Raw genomic sequence first — 20299 nt, 5'->3', positions numbered from 1 at the left:
CCCTTATCTTGCACTCCCTGAGTACAAGTTGCTTGAGCTCTAGAGTCCCTGACTCTCTTTTTACTTTCTTTCAAGTATTCTTTTTCTCTTTCTCTAAAATCACTACTTATCTACTTTTTAGTCCAATCGGAGCCTGAGCGGACCAAGTGAAATACGAGGCCAGCGCGTTACCCGACTTGGATACTTATTTCCTAAGTTTACACAGTATTCGCCAGATTGACCCAGATCTCGTCGGGACACCACGCAAGAATTAGCCAGTGGCAAAACTTTTATCGGACTTACGGATCAGAGGAAAACCGAGGTGGTAAATTTAAACATACTCACTCCGGGGGCCCATTTCCTCCTCTCACGTCCAAAACTAGTTCGGCTCTTAATTTCGCGAATTCTCGGTGATCGTCCGTTGAGATCCTACTTCTGACACCAAATGTTGAAACGATTCTTTTGGTCCTCAATCTGGTTCAGTACAAACACTGAGTCGAATACTGGTTGAGTTCAACAGTTTTTATTCCGTCATCCCGGGAGACTTACTCTGATACAGCACAGTCCTGACTCCAGAAGAGTCCGACAGGTTAAACCAGAGCAAGCAATCTTTCATACAGTGTGCCACATTATTATACTTGCATTTGAGAAGACATTAACACATCGTACAGTCTGCACCAATCCCAAGCTGTACACGTATACATTTAATTTGATTTCCTGGCCTGGCAGTATGAAACAAAGAAGTCACATTTCACTGAATGGTTTATAGTTAAGTAAATATGCTGGTAATGGTTTCACGATCACCTAATCATTATGGTAATGCATTTGCAATCATGGTAATGTGTTTTCTGATCGCCTATTGTCTGTATAACCTCTGCACTCCGCCCTACACTGTTTCCACCAGCAAGGTGTGACATCGTGGGTGCCAGCCATATTAGCAGCCACAGATCAGTTTAGCTTCTTTTATTTTACTTCCTGCTGCCTTCACAGTTTCTTGAGTTAACATGATCATTTCTTACAATATGCAAGTGACTCAGCGATGTTGACATTTCACCACCATTTTATGCTGACAGGATCCTCCATTTTAGATTGACAGGGTCCTTGGCTATGCGAAGCGAGTTGTTACCATTGTTTTGCATTCTATATCCTCAGGACCACTGTTATTTATAAGTTACATTCATGATTTGGATTTAGGAACAATTAACTCAAAATCAAACTTTGCAGATAATATCAAACTGGCGAGTATAACTAACACTGAGGAAGAATGAAACATAATACAAGACATTAGAAATCTTGCAGACTGGGCAATTACAGTAAATGGCAAATGAACTTTAACATAGATATATGTGAGGTGATGCACTTTGGTAGGAAAAATAGAAACATCACCTACACCTTAGAAAATAAGAAACTGAATGAGGTAGAAGAGCAAAGGGATCTAGGGAATTCTGCCTTCTTGAGCATCCCTGATTATAATCGCTCAACCATCAGTTGCCATGCCTTCAGCTGTCTACCCTAAGCTCTAGAAATCCCTCCCTAAACCTCTCCGCCTCTCTTTTCTCCTTTAAGATGCTCTTTAAAACCTACCTCTTTGACCAAGCTTTTGGTCACATGCCCTAATTTCTCCTTATGTGGCTCAGTGTCAAATTTTTGTCTTATAACACTCCTGTGAAGCACCTTGGGAATTTTACTATGTTAAAGGCACTATATAAATAAAAGTTGTTGTTATAGGTGAACAAATCATTAAAAGCAGCATCACGGATCAGCAAAGCAATTAAAAATACTAACGAAGCACTGGGATTTATTTCTAGGGGCACAGAAATCAAAAGTAGTGATGTTAAGTTAAACTTGTACAGGATCCTGGTCAGGCCGCACTTAGAATACTATGCACTGTTCTGGTGTACATACTATAAAAAGGACATAAGAAGCATTGGAGTATTGTGCACAGTTTTGGTCTCCTTATCTAAGGAAATATATACTTGCCTTGGAGGCGGTGCAACAAAGGTTTCACTAGATTGATTCCCAGGATGAGAGGGCTGTCCTATGATGAGAGATTGTGTAGAATGGGCCTATATCCTCTGGAGTTTAGAAGAATGAGAGGTGATCTCATTGAAACATACAAGATTCTGAAGGGAATTGACAGGGTAGACGTTGAGAGGTTGTTTCCCCTGGCTGGAGTGTCTAGAACTAGGGGGCATAGTCTCAGGATAAGGGGTAGGCCATTTAAGACTGAGATGAGGAGGAATTTCTTCACTCAGAGGGTTGTGAATCTTTGGAATTCTCTGCCCCAGAGGGCTGTGAATGCTGAGTCTTTGAGTATATTCAAGGCTGAGATCGATAGATTTTTGGACTCTAGGGGAATCAAGGGATATGGAGATTGGGCGGGAAAGTGGAGTTGAGGTCGATGATCAGCCATGATCTTATTGAATGGCGGAGCAGGCTCGAGGGGCCATATGGCCTACTCCTGCTCTTATTTCTTATGTTCTTATGTAAAGTGCAAAAAAAGATTTACAAGGATGTTACTGGAACTGAGAGATTACATCTATCGGGAAAGATTGAACAGGTCATAGCTTCTTTTCTTTAGAAAAGCGAGACTTAGAGGACACCTGGTAGCAATCTTTAAAGTTATGAATGGGTTGGACAGGGTAGATGTGGAGAGAATGTTTCCAGTTGTGGAAGAAATCAAAACTAGGGGCCATAAATACAAGACAGTTACTAATAAATCTAATAGGGATATAAGGAGAAACGTCTTTACTTAGAGAGTGGTTAGAATTTGGAACTCACTACCACAGGAAGTGGTTGAGGCAAATAGCTTAGATGCTTTCCAAAGGAAACTAGACAAGTACATGAAAGAAAAGAGAATAGAAAGATATGCTGAAAGGATGAGATGGAATGGGAAGAGACTTCTGTGGAGTATAAACATCAGTACAGACTAGTTGGGCCGAATGGCCTGTTTCTGTACTGTATATTCTATGTAATGGAGTGGTTAACCATGCCAAAGGCTGCAGACAGTTCAAGAAGGCTGAGGTGGGATAGGTTACCATGGCCACAGTCACATAGGATGTCAATTGTGACTTTGAGAAGGGTTGTTTAAGTGCTCCGAGCCACATAAGGAGGTATTAGGACAGGTGATTAAAGCTTGGTCTAAGAGGTAGGTTTTAAGGAGTGTTTTAAAGGAGGAGATAGAAGTAGAAAGACAGAGAGGTTTAGGGAGGGAAGTCCAGAGCTTTGGGCCGAGGAAACTGAAGGCATGGCCAGCAGGAAAGAGACATACATTGATTGCACTGGGTAAAAGAATAGCATATAATTAAAGGATAATAATACTTTAAACAGATGTTAAGAGTGCCAAAACAGCATTTTGCCCACCACTGGTACTTGCATATCAATAGAGTTATTTATTGGCAGCGCAATAGTGTTATTATTATTTTAAAGTAGCCAGAACATTACACAACGATTAACATATTTCCATCCCATAATCCTTTACGTTCATTTCAATGTTTTGCTGACAAAATGCTTTTCTGCCGATTTGTGTTAAGAACACAATATGATTCCTGGTAGAAAAGCAATCCTAGCTGATGATGCAACATTTTTTGAACTTGTGTTAGCTAGACCCACTACAACTGTGAACTGTATGCGGCTGATAGACCACCGCTCGTCAGGGCAAAATATGTTAGCTTTGCGCAGTGGCAGTATCGTAGCCGATGAGGTTTAACCGAGGCGCGATTATTGCTTATTGAAAACTTTTCCCAATACCCCGCTATGACGACTTGAAATATAGTCGGCAATGGCAATTTTTGACAGTCTCTGCGGAGACTGACTTTACAATGAAAAACAGATTTTGAATTATAAGTAGGTAGCCGGCATTTCCCGACCGCTTCAGGAGTTTATATAGACTTACAGCTAGTCTTCAGCAAATAATGCAATTTTAAATAAATAAACCCTTCATAGATGGTAATAATAAGCAGCTGCCAAATTATCGTTTAGCACTACATAGGAAGTAATAGTATCTTTAAATGTTTCATGTATCAGAAATCTTGCGCCCTCTGTTGGTAGCTGCAGCTTTATAAACCAAGTCCAATCTTTAATCGTACTTCCTGCTTACCACGGCAGTATCGTTTTCGACCTTGGAACGAGCTGACTTGGCAATTGCATTACTTGGACATGATCCTGCTTTAGTGTGAGCATCTGAACAGGGAATAGAATGTCAGGCGTGGCTCAGAATGGAAGCAAGCAAGCTCGTTTAGAGTGGCTATGGCCGCCTGTATGGCTGACAGCCGTCCATAGCTACACATTATTTTGTGCTTCTCCTATTCAACCCCATAAACCTAATTTGTATCCATAGCGGGGGAAGATTTAAAGTACAGCTACCAGGCAGTTGCAGCCCTGTTTAAATTGCGTGGCCGCTGTATAGGATAACTTGATTACAGGCACACATAAAGCTCTCTCCTAAAAATTAGAATCGCCAACACTTGACTGAAGACACTTATTAGGCATCTGAGTACTTTGTACACTAGGTTTAACAGTGCACTATGATTCATACACCATGTGGTGTTAAACCAAAGCATATCAGCTTTTCTTCCGTCCCAGCTCTGGATTTATACTGGCAGTGTTGTGTCGCACCAATGCTAAACTTGCAGTGTAAGTGCACCTTTATACAAGACATGTAGAATCATAGGATGATAGAGGCTATTTGCCCCATCGTGTCTGTGCCAACTCTTTTGTAGAGCTACCCAATTAACCCCACTCCTCTGCAATCTTTTTCTCCTTCAAATATTTGTCTGATTCTCTTTTGGATGTTACTATTGAATCTGCTTCCACCACCCTTTCAGGCAATATATTCCAGATCACTAACTCACTATGTAAAAATATGTTTCCTCCTGTCACCTCTGGTTCTTTTGCCAATCACCTTAAATCTGTGTCCTTTGGTTACCGACCCTTCTGCAACCGGAAACAGTATCAAAACTATTCATGATTTTGAACACCTCTATCAAATCTGCTCTAAGGAGAACAGCCCCAACTTCTCCAGTCTCTCTACATAACTGAAGTCCCTCATCCCTGGTACCATTCTAGTAAATCTCTTCTACACCCTCTCCAAAGCCTTGATACCCTTCCTAAGGGGGGCGGGGGGGGGGAGCTAAAGGCGGTCACTATCACTAAGGAAATAGTACTTGGTAAAATAATGGGACTAAAAGACGACAAGTCCCCTGGACCAGATGGCCTGCATCCCAGGGTCTTAAAAGAAGTGGCTGCAGAGATAGTGGATGCATTGGTTGCAATATACCAAAATTCCCTGGACTCTGGAGAGGTCCCAGCGGATTGGAAATCCGCAAATGTAACACCCCTATTTAAGAAAGGAGGAAGACAGAAAGTAGGAAACTATAGATCAGATAGCCTAACATCTGTCATTGGGAACATGCTGGAGTCCTTCGTTAAGGAAGCAGTAGCAGGGCATTTGGAAAATCATAATGCGGTCAAGCAGAGTCAGCATGGTTTTATGAAAGTGAAATCACGTTTAACAAATTTGCTGGAGTTCTTTAAGGATGTAACGAGCAGGATGGACAAAGGTGAGCCAGTGGATGTGGTGTATTTGGATTCCCAGAAGGCATTCGATAAGGTGCTACATAAAAGGTTACTGCATAAGATAAGAGCTCACAGAGTTGGGGGTAATATATTAGCATGTATAGAGAATTGGCTAACTAACAGAAAGCAGAGAGTCGGGATAAATGGGTCATTTTCCGGTTGGCAAACGGTAACTAGTGGGGTGCCACAGGCATTGGTGCTGGGGCCTCCACTATATACAATCTACATTAATGACTTGGATGAAGGGACCGAGTATAATGTAGCCAAGTTTGCAGATGATACAAAGATGGGTGGGAAAGCAAGTTGTGCAGAGGACTCCAAGAATCTGCAAAGGGATATAGACAGGCTAAGTGAGTGGGCAAACATTTGGCAGATGGAGTATAATGCAACGTTATCCACTTTGGCAGGAAAAATAAAAAAAGCAAATTATTTAAAAGATTACAAAATGCTACAGTTCAGAGGGACCTGGGGGTCCTTGTGCACGAAACACAAAAGGTTAGCATGCAGGTACAGCAAGTAATCAAAAAGGCAAATGGAACGTTGACCTTTATTTCAAGGGGGTTGGAGTATAAAAGCAGGGAAGTTCTGCTACAACTGTACAGGGTATTGGTGAGACCACACCTTGAGTATTGCGTACAGTTTTGGTCTCCTTATTTAAGGAAGGATGTACTTGCATTGGAGGCAGTTCAGAGATGATTCACTAGGTTAATTCCAGAGATGAGGGGGTTGACTTATGAGGAAAGGTTGAGCAGGCTGGGCCTATACTCATTGGAATTTAGAAGAATGAGAGGTGATCTTATTGAAACATAAGATAGGGAGGGGGCTCGATAGGGTAGATGCAAAGAGGATGTTTCCCCTTGTGGGGAAACCTAGAACTCGGGGGAATAGCTTCAGAATAAAGGGTTGCCCTTTCAGAACTGAGATAAGGAGGAAATTCTTCTCTCAGAGGGTCGTAAATCTGTGGAATTCTCTGCCGCAGAGCGCTGTGGAGGCTGGGTTATTAATACATTTAAGTTGGAGATAGACAGATTTTTGCAAGATAAGGGAGTGAAGGGTTATGGGGAGCAGGCAGGGAAGAGGTTTTGAGCCCCAGTTCAGCCATGATCTTATTGAATGGTGGAGCAGGCTGGAGGGGCCAAGTGACCTATTCCTGCTCCTATTTCTTAGGTTCTAAAGTGTGGTGCCCAGAATTGAACACAATACTCCAGCTGAGGCCTAACCAGTGTTTTATAAAGGTTTAGCATAACTTTTGTTTTTATACTCTTCCTCTATTAGTCAAGGATCCCTTATGCTTCTTTAACAGCCTTCTCAACTTGTCCCGTCACCTTCAAAGATTTGTGTACATACGCCCCCAAGTGTCTCTGTCCCTGCGCCCCCTTTAAAATTGTACCATTTAGTTTAGTGTCTCATTTTTCCTACCAAAATGTATCACTTCTTACTTCTCTGCATTAAATTTCATCTGCCATGTGTCTGCCCATTTTACCAGTCTGTCTCGGTCCTCCTGAACTCTTGTTACTATCCTCCTCATTGCTTACTACATTCCCAAGTTTCATATGCCTGCATACCCAAGTTCAGGTCATTAATATACATCAGTAAGAGCAGTGGTTCTAATACCGACACCTGGGGAACACCACTGCATACTTCCCTCCCATCTTAAAAAGCAAATGTTCACCACTACTCTCTGCTTTCAATCCCTTTGCCAATTTTGTACCCACACTGTCACTGCCCCTTTAATCCCAGGGGCTTTAATTTTGCTAAAAAAAAGTATATTATATGGTACTTTGTGAAGCACCTTTTGAAAGTCCATATAAATGTCAACCACATTACCATGATCAACCCTCTCCATTACTTCAAAGAACGCTATCAAGTTAGTCAAACACGATTTATGCTTAACAAATCCGTGCTGATGGGAAAGGCATTGGAAATGTGTTAATAAGTGTTGAGGCTCTACCAAATTGTTATGGCTGGCTATGCTGATTCTAAAGTAACTCCGTTTCAGTAAATGGGAATTTAACTGGATGGTAGCTACTCTTGAATGGGCACTCTCTTTGGTAAAGAATAAACATGATAAATCAGTCTAATTTTCTCCACTTGGTTCTGGCCTGTCCAGGATTGGTTCACTAAGGGCTTCCTTTCATTGACAGATGTGGGTAGTTATTCCTATTGGCCCATCCACCACACTGATACCCAAGGGCTGCAGCTGGTTTCTGATTTCCCCCCCCCCCCTTTTTTAAATAATCAGGACAACACCCATGTTACTCAAAAGATTCTGCTTTTGATCTAGGCAAGATCTTGATTCCACCCTCTGGTGGTATAGTTGACTGTTCTTGCTGAACATTGTGTCTTTATGTATAACTGCAGCATCATTACAATGGAAACAATAACTTTCAGCTGTGCATGCTGGACACAACTGCAGAGTGGAGGGGAGGTCAAGGGAAAAGCATACACTTAAGAGTTCCTGCTCTCAATCAGCAGTGATCCTGGTTGGAAAATGCATGTGGGTACTGGGTGTGGACTACAAGCATAAGTGACAACCTTAATAAATTGAGAAAAATAGACAAAGCTAATAGAAACTTTAAACAGGCATTTAATAGTTTTGAGCTCATTGAAAATTCCTAATGTTTAAAGTTCATCCAACTGCCGTAATTGTGAATTTAAAAAACAATTCCAAAATTAAGCACATGTACTGTAACTTAATTTTCTTTGCAATCAAGTATAACACTTTAAAACTCCAGCAATGGCCTTGTGAGTAAAGACACCATAGGGTGTTGCAATAAGTTATATAATCCAGAAGGTCCGATGTTCTATTCCCAGTCTTGGCTGATTGCACTTGCAGCAATTGAGATGCTGCAATTATCCTCAATGCCCCAACTTCTGATTGCTACCCAGTGGCCCCATGCTGCACATTGTGCATGTATGGACATCAGGTGAAGACAAGACTATTCTCAACAGTGATACCCTCCACAGTCAAATAGCATGCCAACACTTGGGGGTCAATTTTCATTGACCCGTGGAGTCAGGATTGGAGGCGGCAGGGGGTTAAAGTCCCAAATTCAGGGGTCCCAACACCATCCTGCCCCCAATCCACCTCCATGTAAGTTTCAAAGGAGGCGGGTACCCGTCCCGCACTGGGACCCGCCTCCCCGAGGCGGGAAAGGATTAGTGCCAATTAACTGCCAGGCAGTTTTTAGCCTAATCCCTATTTTAAAGCTTGAAGTGTGGGATTCCCGATGGCTCCAAACCACGCCAAGTTAGAGGAGTTGGGCTGTCAGGTTGAAGGACTTGGAAGGGTCAAGATGTCGGTGTTCAGGTGAGTGATGGGTGCATGAGTGCAAAGGTGTGTTTAAAGATGATTAAATTACCTGTACTTACCTTTACAGCCTTCCTTCCTCAAGGTTTCGGGAGTCCATCATCTAACCGGCACAGAAAGCAGAATGGCTGCGATCTGTCAAAAGTGACAGCCTGCAGCTTTCTGTGCCGGTGAGATTTCTAACTGAGTCTGTGTAGAAGGACTCAGGTTAGAAGACAGTGTTTGACAGCTTCAAACAGCTGTGAAACACTGATATTTCATTTGTCAAAATGTCAACAGATGAAATTTCAGTCTGTGACATCATCTGTTGCCGGGTGGCCCTTAATTGGCCTGCTGAGCCCACTGGGCGGGCTCAACAAGGTCAATCAAGTTAAAATCGCGTGGATTGGCCGCATCTCGATGGAGGCGGGACTACAACCCCGAAGTTGTAGTCCCGCCTCCTTCCCGACTTCTGAATGAAAATCACCCCCTTACTCTTTAGGCTGACAATGCAGAATGACAATTTGGCATGGTACCAGAATTTTGCCCATATCTGTGAAACTGTACTCTAGCAAGAGCCGGTGGTTAAGAGGAGGAAAAAAAAAACTTCTTGAACATTTACTGCCACGGTTTTAATAAGATGCTTTCCAGTATCAAACAGCTTGATATTCACCATTGCACTGCTTGAATGCAATTATATGTTGCAACACTTCCATGTTGGAATTGCCATTTTGTAAATTCTACTATAAAAAAAGCTGTCCAATACATACCCATAACAGTACTTTTATTTAGCCCCTTCTCTCCAGGTGTATTCTAAAAACATGCTTCCTCTGTATAGTGTCTCATGCTACATACTTTGCCATAATTTTCACTTATATTCCTATGCCCCACTTACTATTTGGTATGCTAAATTATCTCCCTCTGCTATTCCTCTTGGTTCCTTATACCTGTACCCCTACCCCCTTTTTAAAATATTTCTACATTTTTCTCTTCCATTTCAATAGCAACATTCAACACTCCACAAAGTGGGCAAAAATATCACATCCAATTATTTCCTGGTCATCAATATTCCCATAGATCTGCTGTCTTCAGCAGGAGAAAAAGCCCCCAAAACTCTGGATACACTGGAACTTCGACTTCATGGACAAACCCATCCCATTTTTTAACCACTGTTTTTCATGCATGTTACAATGTGAGCAATGCAAGACATTAACCAGAATACACACGTGCTTATTTTAATGTAGACTAATGTACAACCCTAAATAACAGTATTATTGCTCATTTTATTATTAGTCTTCACAACCTCTTGGAGAATCTGTAAAGGGATGAAAGATACTTTACATTTTAGAATCTTTAAAAAAATCATTTTAACAGTTTCTGGTACAGGGCTTCACTCAATGTACTGCACATCACAAGGAAAGAAAAAGTTTTGCTGTAAAGTAACATTCTTGGACAGCATTTAAAAAAATCATTCATAACCAAAAATTGCAACACAACTGGGATTTGTATAACTTTCTATTTTTGAAATACAAGTCTAGTTTCCAGACGAATTAAATATCATGTATAATGGCATTAATCTGGATCAGTGCAAACTTAAGTGACCCAGACATATTTGTTAGAGCTAATATCCCATGTCAATAAATATATAAAACCAAAATCGCATCATCCAGGGAAAAAAATCTTTTGAAAAATTGACAAAAAACATTCTGTACATGTTTTGAAACACATTTGGATTCCTTGCTTTCTTGCTGTAAAACAATCTTAAAAACTCAATACTCAAGAGGTTACAGTGCATGAAAAAGTACAGCAAGTGCCACAGTTGCCTATATACAATGTCATTGCTATTACTTAAAATTGGCGACTTAGCTCATATCCTATTTCAAACATAATATATACAGTACACCGTCAACTATTTGTGGCCTGATGTGATACTAGTAAATATATCCAACTTCAAATCCAAGCCTGTTAGAAAATGACAGTCTAGTACACTGATGATAAACAGATCAATATTTTTCCTAAATTAATTTTTTGTACAATTTGACTGTTCAGATTGTTTGCAAAAATCGGTCAAGTAGTAAAATGGAGTTTGAAAAGCACTGTTTGAGGCGTTGTTATATCAGCCACTGCCAGCTCCTGTCCATTTGTAAGCCCCAACTCTGGAAAATAAAATCATTTCAACTTAAGGTTAAGACTGGATTCTTCACAAGAAATTGAGATCTAAGCATATGCAAATGTTTGCTGGAAAATGATTAGTGTTTCTTACATATTTCCAATGCTGTTTTCCATTAACTCAAATAATTTCTGTCGTACAAAGACTGCAAATACTCCACTGATGATGGTTTGAGAGAACATAAATTTATTATTCAAGATTAAATAAAACACAGTTTAAGTGCCTGTAAAAGATCACTCCAATAGCTCAAGGAACTATCAATTAATTCACCAACTAAAGTAAATCACAGCCTTTATCAGGGCTAGGGAGGGAAAAAATTGTTCAGAATTCCCAAACCATATCAGTATTGAGACCACTTCTGGAAATTGCATGTGGTGGTGTTGGGGACATGATCAACCACAACAGTTGTGCACTTTGCCAACGCTCTGTCTAATCACACACAAAGAGTGGAGTCATAGAGTAATACAGCACGGATAGAGGCCCTTCGGCCCATCGTGTCCGCGCCGGCCATCAAGCCCTGTCTAATCTAATCCCATATTCCAGCATTTGGCCCGTAGCCTTGTATGCTATGGCATTTCAAGTGCACATCCAAATGCTTCTTAAATGTTGTGAGGGTTTCTGCCTCCACAACCCTTTCAGGCAGTGAGTTCCAGACTCCAACCACCCTCTGGGTGAAAAAGTTCTTTCTCAAATCCCCTCTAAACCTCCCGCCCTTTACCTTGAATCTATGCCCCCTAGTTATTGACCCCTCTACTAAGGGAAAAAGCTCCTCAGCATCCATCCTATCTATGCCCCTCATAATTTTGTACACCTCAATCATGTCCCCCCTCAGCCTCCTCAGCTCCAAGGAAAACAAACCCAACCTGCCCAGTCTCTCTTCATAGCTGAAGCGCTCCAGCCCTGGTAACATCCTGGTGAACCTCCTCTGCACCCTCTCTAACGCGATCACATCCTTCCTGTAGTGTGGCGACCAGAACTGCACACAATATTCCAGCTGTGGACTCCTGGCTAAGCTACTAGAGGATGCCTGGAGGCTGCAGTGTTGGGGCAGTCAATAGTGCAATTGCTAAAATAGCACTAGAAAGTGTTCAGGACCAACACCAAGTATACATACACTTTACATAGAAAAGGGCTGACATCGGTTGAGAGAGAAAAGGATCTTGGCATTACAGTTCATAATTCACTAAAGGTTCACTACCAACGCAGAGAAGCCATAGCTGACGCAAATAGGGCATTAGGTTGTATTAACAGGACTATTCAATATAAAACAAAGCATGCCATTTTGTCCTTGTACAAGACCTTGGTTAGACCACATTTAGAATACTATGTCCAGTTTTGGGCCCCTCATATGGGGGGTGATATAGATGCTTTGGAAAAGCTTCAGAGAAGGTCTACACAAATTATTCCTAGCTTAAACAATCTTAATTACTCAGATAGGCTTAAAAAGCTGGGTCTATTCATTTTAAGAGATGTGTAGACTTTGGGGTGATTTGATAGGAGTTATATAGTTGAAGGGCTAGATTTATTCCTATTGATAGACTGGGATCATGTGTTTAAGTTACACAAGGCTAGGTGATTAGGTTAGATGTTAGGCGGTTCTTCTTTTCCCTGAGGCCAGCAGACCGATGGAACAAGTTGCCGACTTGTGCAGCGAGTGCTGATTCTAAAGAAAGCTGGACCAGTTCTTGGCTGGGGCGCAGATCACGTCTTACAAAAAAAGGTAGGTGAAATATCAGGTAATGCAAGCATGGTCAATGTGGTCTCTTGGATTGGTTTCGAATGCTTAAGCGGGTCGGAGAGGAATTTACCACTTCCCCCCCCCCCCCCCAACTGGCCCTGGGGTTTTAAGCTACTTTTCTGCCTCTCCCAGGAGATTACACGGCTGCTGGTGGGTTGGAGGTATTTAATCACGATGCTTCAAGCATTACGATTGAGTGGCAGGCTTCATGAACCAGATGGTCAGCTCCACCCCATCATTTTCGTATGTTTGCAAATCAGCATCAGGCATATTGAAACAGTTTTATCAAAACGCTTTCTCACAAAAGAAAAGCAATCTACTTAATGGGAAAATGTGAGACAGAATTATTTGGCAAAATGGGAAAGATGGAGCAGTCACAATCCGGTTGTTATTTTAGCTCTCAACACCCTCTCCGTTACTGCTCAGTGTGATTGCATTACTGACTGAGATACTCAGTAACACATCAGCTTTTAAAGAGGCTTTAAAAAAAGTAATAATTCTAGATGTTTACTTTTCAGGAAACCAGAAGATTAGTAATAGTAAGCAGCAGGAAATGCCAAGAGCTCAAGACTGGTGTTTGCTATTTAAAATGAACAATTATGAAGGTGTAAGCAAAAGGACTATTAAAAGCACAGAAACATTTTGGCACTTGGGAGAACTTCTTGAAATCCTGAGAATTCTGGCATCTTACACTTACCCTTCAGGGTTTTTGAAAGATTTGGTCTTGTTCTTTCTTCAATTGATGCTACAGTCTGTAAAACCAGATCTGACATTAGCTTTCAATACAGTAACCTCACAAATGTTTTTGTTGTTTAGACACAGATGTATCAAATTATTACAGAATGAAAACTCTTACCTGTAAATAGAGTGTTTTATTTTTTCCATCCAAAGTTGCAGTGATAGCTGGGGACTTCATTTGTCTGTGTAGGACACAGGGCAAAAATTACTGTGTGCATCAACATTGTCGCTCACCCACCCCTTCATTAATGCTAACTGTGGTCAATTAGCCTATATTGTCCTTAATTGCATAGTCATGAAACCTTTTTGTATAGCTTACTTTTTACTCCTGTGCAAGATAATTTTTAAAGAGAACCAATATTGACTGCCCAATTACCAAAGAAAGGTCCTATTCTGGCTAAATTTAGTGATGCGCAGACAAACATTGCAGGCGCGTCTTTGGAGGAAAAGATCGGGGGCTTCCATTTTGCCATACTATTGCAATGTTCTTGTTAATTGCCAAGGCATTCAGATTACACACATCTTGGAGCTGAACAACCAACTATTCTCCTTTGGTTACCTAGAACAGCTTAGAGAGGAGCTCGAGTCAGTAAGACCCCTCCAATATTGAACAGGAGAATGAAAATATTTTCTTCCTTCAGAATCTTCCTGTCACCAGGTTGCGTTCAGGAACTCAAGTGGGCAAAAGCAGCACAAACCTTAATCCTAAATCATAATACAGGAAACTTTTTTTTATCCGGCACCGACATGGTGCCGGTTTATCACAAAGTCCAGATTACAGAGAGGTATAGTTAAAAGGTACGAGAGCCCTGTACACGGCCACAGGTCCAGGCGTCCCTGTTGCATGGCAACAGGTGCAGGAACTCCGGCCACAGACCAAGCATCCCTGTTGCACAGCAACAGGTGCAGGAACCCCGGTTACACGGCCACAGATCCAGGAACGGCCACTAATATGAAGTAAAACCTACCTGAACCTACTCCTGATTTTTGCCGGTTAACAGAGATTTCCGGTTATTTAGGTGCCAGTAAATCGAGAGTTTCCTGTACGACACACCAATGTGCTTGGGACCACATACTAAAACACACAGGAGACCTGCAACAGCAACAGGTAAATGCTTAAAGGAAACTTACAGTGAAGCACTTTGAGTTAAGTAATCTAGGAGCTCTTGAAGTTTTGCAGATGGTGGAAACTGTAGATCTTGAGGTACCTGGCTGCAGGCAGGGCAGTTTTCCTATAAATAAAAACAGCCATACAAAATCAAATGAAAATTTCAGAACATTCCTGCTACCAGTCTGGGTCTTCAGATAGTTAAGAGATTAAAACAAGCATTCCAACAAAATTGACACAGGCGAAGGGATAGGTTAAAATTGGTAAATTGATATGTAGAGATTTAATGAAATCATTAGCTTCCTTTTACACAAATTGGAAAATTTCCTCACCATTGTAGGGCAAAAACTCATCACAGAAGTACATATTACAGGTTTGGTGTGATCAACTAACTGTACTTATAATGAATAACTAGCAAGGGATTGGCAGCTGCTGAAAGTCTCAAAGTAGATTAAATTCCACACCAGAACTTCCCATCGTACAAGCATTTTTTTTTGTACATTTCTACAGCTTTATCCTAACTGTGTTTTTGATGAACAGGTTTCTAAACTTGATTATTAGTTAAGCATTCCAGATTGCTTGCTATTTGGATTTGGACAGTGTTATAATTGAAGAGGTACATCTTAACCATTTTCAAGATTTAAGTCTCACAAGGGAGTGCTCCATGGCCATGGTCAGATAAAAATGTAAAAGGTTTAGTATTCAGGGTTTCAGCACTGCTTTGTGCATTTCTTTCACTAATTATATGCTTCCATCCCATCTCCCTGGGTTCACACTTTGCCTGGGCTACATTGTTGAGCTCGAACCCAAGGTCCCCCTCACCACCTTGCTGTTATTAGGGAGCTAGGATCCTAGGTAGTTCGGACAGATGTGTGGTTTGGGACACAAACATCCAACACAAATTTACATTGGTGCTCCTTTAGCTCAGATAGTTATGCTATTCCAGATATTCACACATTGAAGATGTTATCCTATGCGGTGGCAACACTAAAAGCGGATTTAAAAAAAAATTAAAGTGCAGGGAAAAGAAAACGGTGAGTTTCATGTTACGCCCCTCAATAGTTAAACATTTGTCTCATCACTTCATAAAGTGTCAGGTACTCACCTTACGTTCGGCTTCAAACGTGTAGGTGTAAAGTCCATCTACATCATTGAACACCAAGTAGTTATTCAGAGGAATATATGCACTGAAAAACATAACACTTATTTAAACCTTTATTGAAAACAGACAAGATTATGAAAACCATAATTGATCAATTGTTTAAAAATAAAAATTCACCTTGATGCAATTTTGAATACTTCAGTTGCACATACGGCTAGGGAAGAAAAAGTGCCATTATTTCAAAAATCAATCTTTAATGTATTACCAAATAAGTTCATGTCTTCAATAAGTGACCATAAACAATATTAACAAAATACTGTACAAGTGTTAAGGACTCCCCAACCTAGTTTCTGCCAACATTTTCTCAAAGATGGGCTACAACAAATCCTCAGTCATTTGTCTCCTTAACATTTGGACTTAACAATTTTACAATGATTCAAAAGGGACTTTGCTTTAAGACTTTATTATGGACACTAAATATATTTTAATCTGGTATACATATTGCAGGACTAAACTACATGACAGAGAAGGAGTTAATAATGTATACAGTATTGCTCTCCATGTACACCATGCATTTAATTGACTGGTCCAGTGTGTAACTTCAAGGTTCTACTGTACCAACTGTTGCAAGACAAAAACAGTGTTGCCATCTGTTGTTTTCTCCTGGTATTGCAATAATTCAGATATTCCAGAAGTTCACTATAGAGAATATTCAGTTATTTAAGGATGAATATAAAATTTGTGCTACATGCAATGGAACCCTACAGGATCCAAAGTATGCCAGAGGTGCAAGTGAATCTTTTATAATGGATATATTATGCGACCAATTACACCATGATAATTAATTACCTTTCTGCTATGGAATACTGAATTTAGCAATGACTGCTAAGCACTCGTGACCACTACATCGACTAAAATCCCACAGCTAATTTTAATTTTAAAATAGCATACAACTTGGAACACGTGTCAGAAATAGAATACTGCATATTGTACTGAAATAGACTGTTAGACAGTAAGTTATACATTCCTCCTTCACAAGGAGAATGGACGATCAACAACTCCTTTAGTGGTATCTTCTATTCAAGAGCTAAACAGAACTTAACCTCTGCACTGCTAGTGTAAAATACAATTTATTACAAATGTAAGATTTGTAATTTTAAGTTTTGTAAATATTTATATTGGGAATGATTATAAAATATGGAGAATGCAGTACTGCAACATTGCTTTATGCGAGCTTGCTTTCGTCTCTGTCTGAAGGGATTTGTTTCCCCATGTTGAACATTTTGCAAACAGGAAATTGGTAGTACAATTCAGAGGGGACTGGCTGAAAGTGAAGTTGGTTCCCACACTGCCCTGTCATACCCAAGTCAGAATCCAGCCCAGATTGAGGAGACAACCTAGGTCAGCCAGCTGTAACAATTGTGTGAATAGCTGTCTGCAAGTTGGTGACCAAATGATGTCTCAATAGGAAAGTGATCAGTCCCACACCAGAATAAATTATGCAAACAAGAGACCATGAAATAATGAATCAAGTTTAAGAATAGAAGCCGAGCAGAGAAAAATCTCTATTTTCCATCTCTATTGGATCAGAAGTTTTTGCATTTGCTTGTTGGAAATGCAACGGTTGCAAAACCTACCTTTATTGCTTAAAAATTACTTATGTAGCTGGATTACTGCCAGTTTACTCAGAAGCAATGCTCTGGACTGTATGTAAAACCTCTTAACTCAAATAAAGCAATTGCCCATCCAGTCACACTAAATCCCTAAAAGGATTCATGAAAGACAAACCATTCTGACAATTACAAAACAGAATCTTCAAATGTTTCTGAAGTAACAATAGTAAAATTAAATTGTGTAACTGGTTGGGAGATGCTGTACTTTTCCTGCTTCAATAGATTTTATAATGTTGAGATCAGTTATCTTTAGTTTTAAACCAGACACCCACAAGGTTAATATCTCCAACTTTGCAGACGACACAAAGCTGGGTGGGTGTGTGTGCTGCGAGGAGGATACCGAGAAACTCCAGGATGATTTGGACAGGTTGAGTGATTGGGCAGAAGCGTGGCAGATGTAATATAACGTGGATAAATGCGAGGTTATCCACTTTGGTGTCAAAAACAGAAAGGCAGACTATTATCTGAATGGCAATAGATTGGGAGAAGGGGAAGTGCAACAAGACCTGGGTGTCCTTGTGCACCAGTCGCTGAAGGTAAGCATGCAGGTGCAGCAGGCGGTGAAGAAGGCAAATGGTATGTTGGCCTTCATAGCGAAAGGGTTTGAGTACAGGAGCAAGGATGTCCTGCTGCAGTTGTACAGGGCCTTGGCGAGTCCACACCTTGAGTATTGTGTGCAGTTTTGGTCGCCTTGTCTGAGGAAGGATGTTCTTGCCATGGAAGGAGTTCAGCAAAGATTCACAAGGCTGATCCCTGGGATGGCAGGAATGACGTACGAGGAGAGATTGGGTCGATTGGGCTTATACTCGCTGGAGTTTAGAAGAATGAGGGGATCTCATCGAAACTTATAAAATTCTGACAGGTCTGGACAAACTAGATGCAGGTAGAATGTTCCCGATGGTCGGAGAGTCCAGAACCAGGGGTCATAGTCTAAGGATAAGGGGTAAGCCATTTAGGACAGAGATGAGGAGGAATTTATTCACCCAGAGAGTGGTGAACCTGTGGAATTCTCTACCACAGAAGGCAGTTGAGGCCAAGTCTTTAAATATATTCAAGAAGGAGTTAAATATATTTCTTAGAGCTAAAGGGATCAAGGGATATGGGGAGAAGGCAGGTCCAGGGTACTGAGTTTGGATGATCAGCCATGATCTCATCGAATGGCGGAGCAGGCTCGAGGGGCTGAATGGCCTACTCCTGCTCCTATCTTCTATGTTTCTATGCAAACAGAAATACCTTTTGGCATTCAAAAAACTCAGCTCAAAATGTTACTTAACCACTATCTGTACCTGCAATTACTGCATTGGTAGATGCTACTGCAGGGATAATTCTCTTGACAACACCTGGAACAAATGGCAAAGGTCCCATTAACATGAATTTAGACTTACAGTAATACAAATATGCAAAAATCTCTCCCTATTTTATAGGACTCACCTTGTGTAAGTCTATACGAGATACCAGTAATGTTGAATTGAGCAGCTCGTTCAAGCGATTTCTGAAAGACCCACTGGATATGCTCTGGGTCATCACCATCTAGTGCAACGCCCTCTGTAGGAAAAAGGTGGTACTTAATTTGGGCAATAAAGCATGCTGTACAAGTTCTGGTACTGACAATAAGGGAATCTCAGGTTAAACCACAAGACTGTTCAAGATATTTGTTCATTATTTTTTTGTTCACCAGAATAAGTAAATGCTGGGAACTGGAACACTTCCACTTTTAAGCACACTTTCAGAATCAAGCACTCAATTTATAGCACTGGATACATGCAGAGTAAAGCTCCCACCAAAATGGGCCAACAATGTGCCTCAACTCCAACTTCAAAAGACAATGCCACCTGCACCTGTGAATTCTTCTGCTTCCAATACCAGCTGGCCTCACACCTGAGTGAAGTTACCCATTTTGCTGCAATTACTGCTGAATTAAGGCAGTTATTGCCTCAAACCCATGCTCCACTGGGAACTTAATTACCATTGGTTAAACCAATTTAATTCTGCAACCTTATTGCAAGCAGAAATAAAACAGATTGATCAAGTGTCCAAGAGGTGAAAGCACATTGTGCTAAGCACTGTGCTACCCAGTCTCCAAGCTATTTGCTTCTAAGTAATGAGGAAACACATGAACACTATACACATGCATTCGTCACTATCATGTGATACATGCAGTACTAAGCTCAAGCAAGGTTAGAGGGCGAGGAGATAATTGGATACAGGCAGAAGAGGAGAGAGGGGAAAGGTGGAGGTAGACAGAGGGCAAGGGGAAGAGGAGAGTTGTGATCCATTCATTTACCTTTCCAAGCCTTGGATCTTGGGGAAGGGGGAAAAAATCTAATCCCCCATCTCAGATCCCATTTCTGATCGCAGCTGGCCCGGGCTTTGTGATCCTTCAAATCCACTCTCCAGGTTCCATTTTGGATCGAAGTGGAAAAGGGGAACGTGAGATTCATCCCATTTCTAACTGCTGAATGATTTTGTAGCCCGGGGAAAAGGGGGGGGGGGGGGGGTAATCTCTTATTGTTAAAGCCCCCAAATTCCTTTTGACTGGGTGGGAGAGGCAGCAAGTCAGGGCTCCAGCAAGCCACAATCCAAACAAGGTGCATTGCAAAGTGGAGTGGAGGCATGCAGCAGCTGGAGCTTCGGAGTGGACCAGAATGGGACAAACTTGCTTTCAGTCATGCCAAAGATCAAAGGTCAGATATCACTTAACACAGCCTGAATAGAGTAACAAGCTGGAACATGCCAGACCTGTATAGGATTTCTTCACCTTGGATCAACCCAGAATTGAAATAGAATTTTATTCACTGCTGATCACTATAATGCATACATATTCTTATTTACAACCTTATAATCTTTAAGCATCTTATATTATATAAAACATTGTTAGCTTGTCTGGTTTGTGTAAAGATGCAGTATTTTGCTATTGTGGAGCAA

The 20299-nt window shown here is 41.0% G+C and overlaps 1 protein-coding gene and 1 non-coding gene across 9 annotated transcripts in view; one reads left to right on the top strand and one right to left on the bottom strand.

Annotated features, from left to right (window-relative positions):
* Positions 1-3648: 3648 nt before the first annotated feature.
* On the top strand, positions 3649-3789 carry LOC147111004 (U4 spliceosomal RNA). The gene has a single exon (XR_015080120.1). It is a non-coding gene; the product is annotated as a U4 spliceosomal RNA (small nuclear RNA).
* A 6270-nt stretch (positions 3790-10059) lies between these two features.
* The window catches only part of uba3 (ubiquitin-like modifier activating enzyme 3), a 37482-nt gene continuing 27242 nt past the window's right edge, over positions 10060-20299 (bottom strand). For all 8 annotated transcript variants that reach the window (XM_086001460.1, XM_086001467.1, XM_086001465.1 and 5 more), the window contains 8 exons: positions 18806-18919; positions 18661-18714; positions 15879-15915; positions 15705-15786; positions 14623-14723; positions 13610-13673; positions 13451-13505; positions 10060-11001 (listed from right to left, as the gene is read on the bottom strand). In XM_086001460.1, the coding sequence (XP_085857586.1) occupies positions 10913-11001; positions 13451-13505; positions 13610-13673; positions 14623-14723; positions 15705-15786; positions 15879-15915; positions 18661-18714; positions 18806-18919 (596 nt within the window). In that variant the 3' untranslated portion in view covers positions 10060-10912. The remainder of the gene's footprint in view (positions 11002-13450; positions 13506-13609; positions 13674-14622; positions 14724-15704; positions 15787-15878; positions 15916-18660; positions 18715-18805; positions 18920-20299) is intronic.

The sequence above is a fragment of the Somniosus microcephalus genome, chromosome 11 (assembly GCF_052327205.1).
Source record: "Somniosus microcephalus isolate GS21.2 chromosome 11, FLI_Smic_1.0, whole genome shotgun sequence".
NCBI lineage: Eukaryota > Metazoa > Chordata > Chondrichthyes > Squaliformes > Somniosidae > Somniosus > Somniosus microcephalus.
This window is presented reverse-complemented; position numbering and strand designations above follow the sequence as displayed.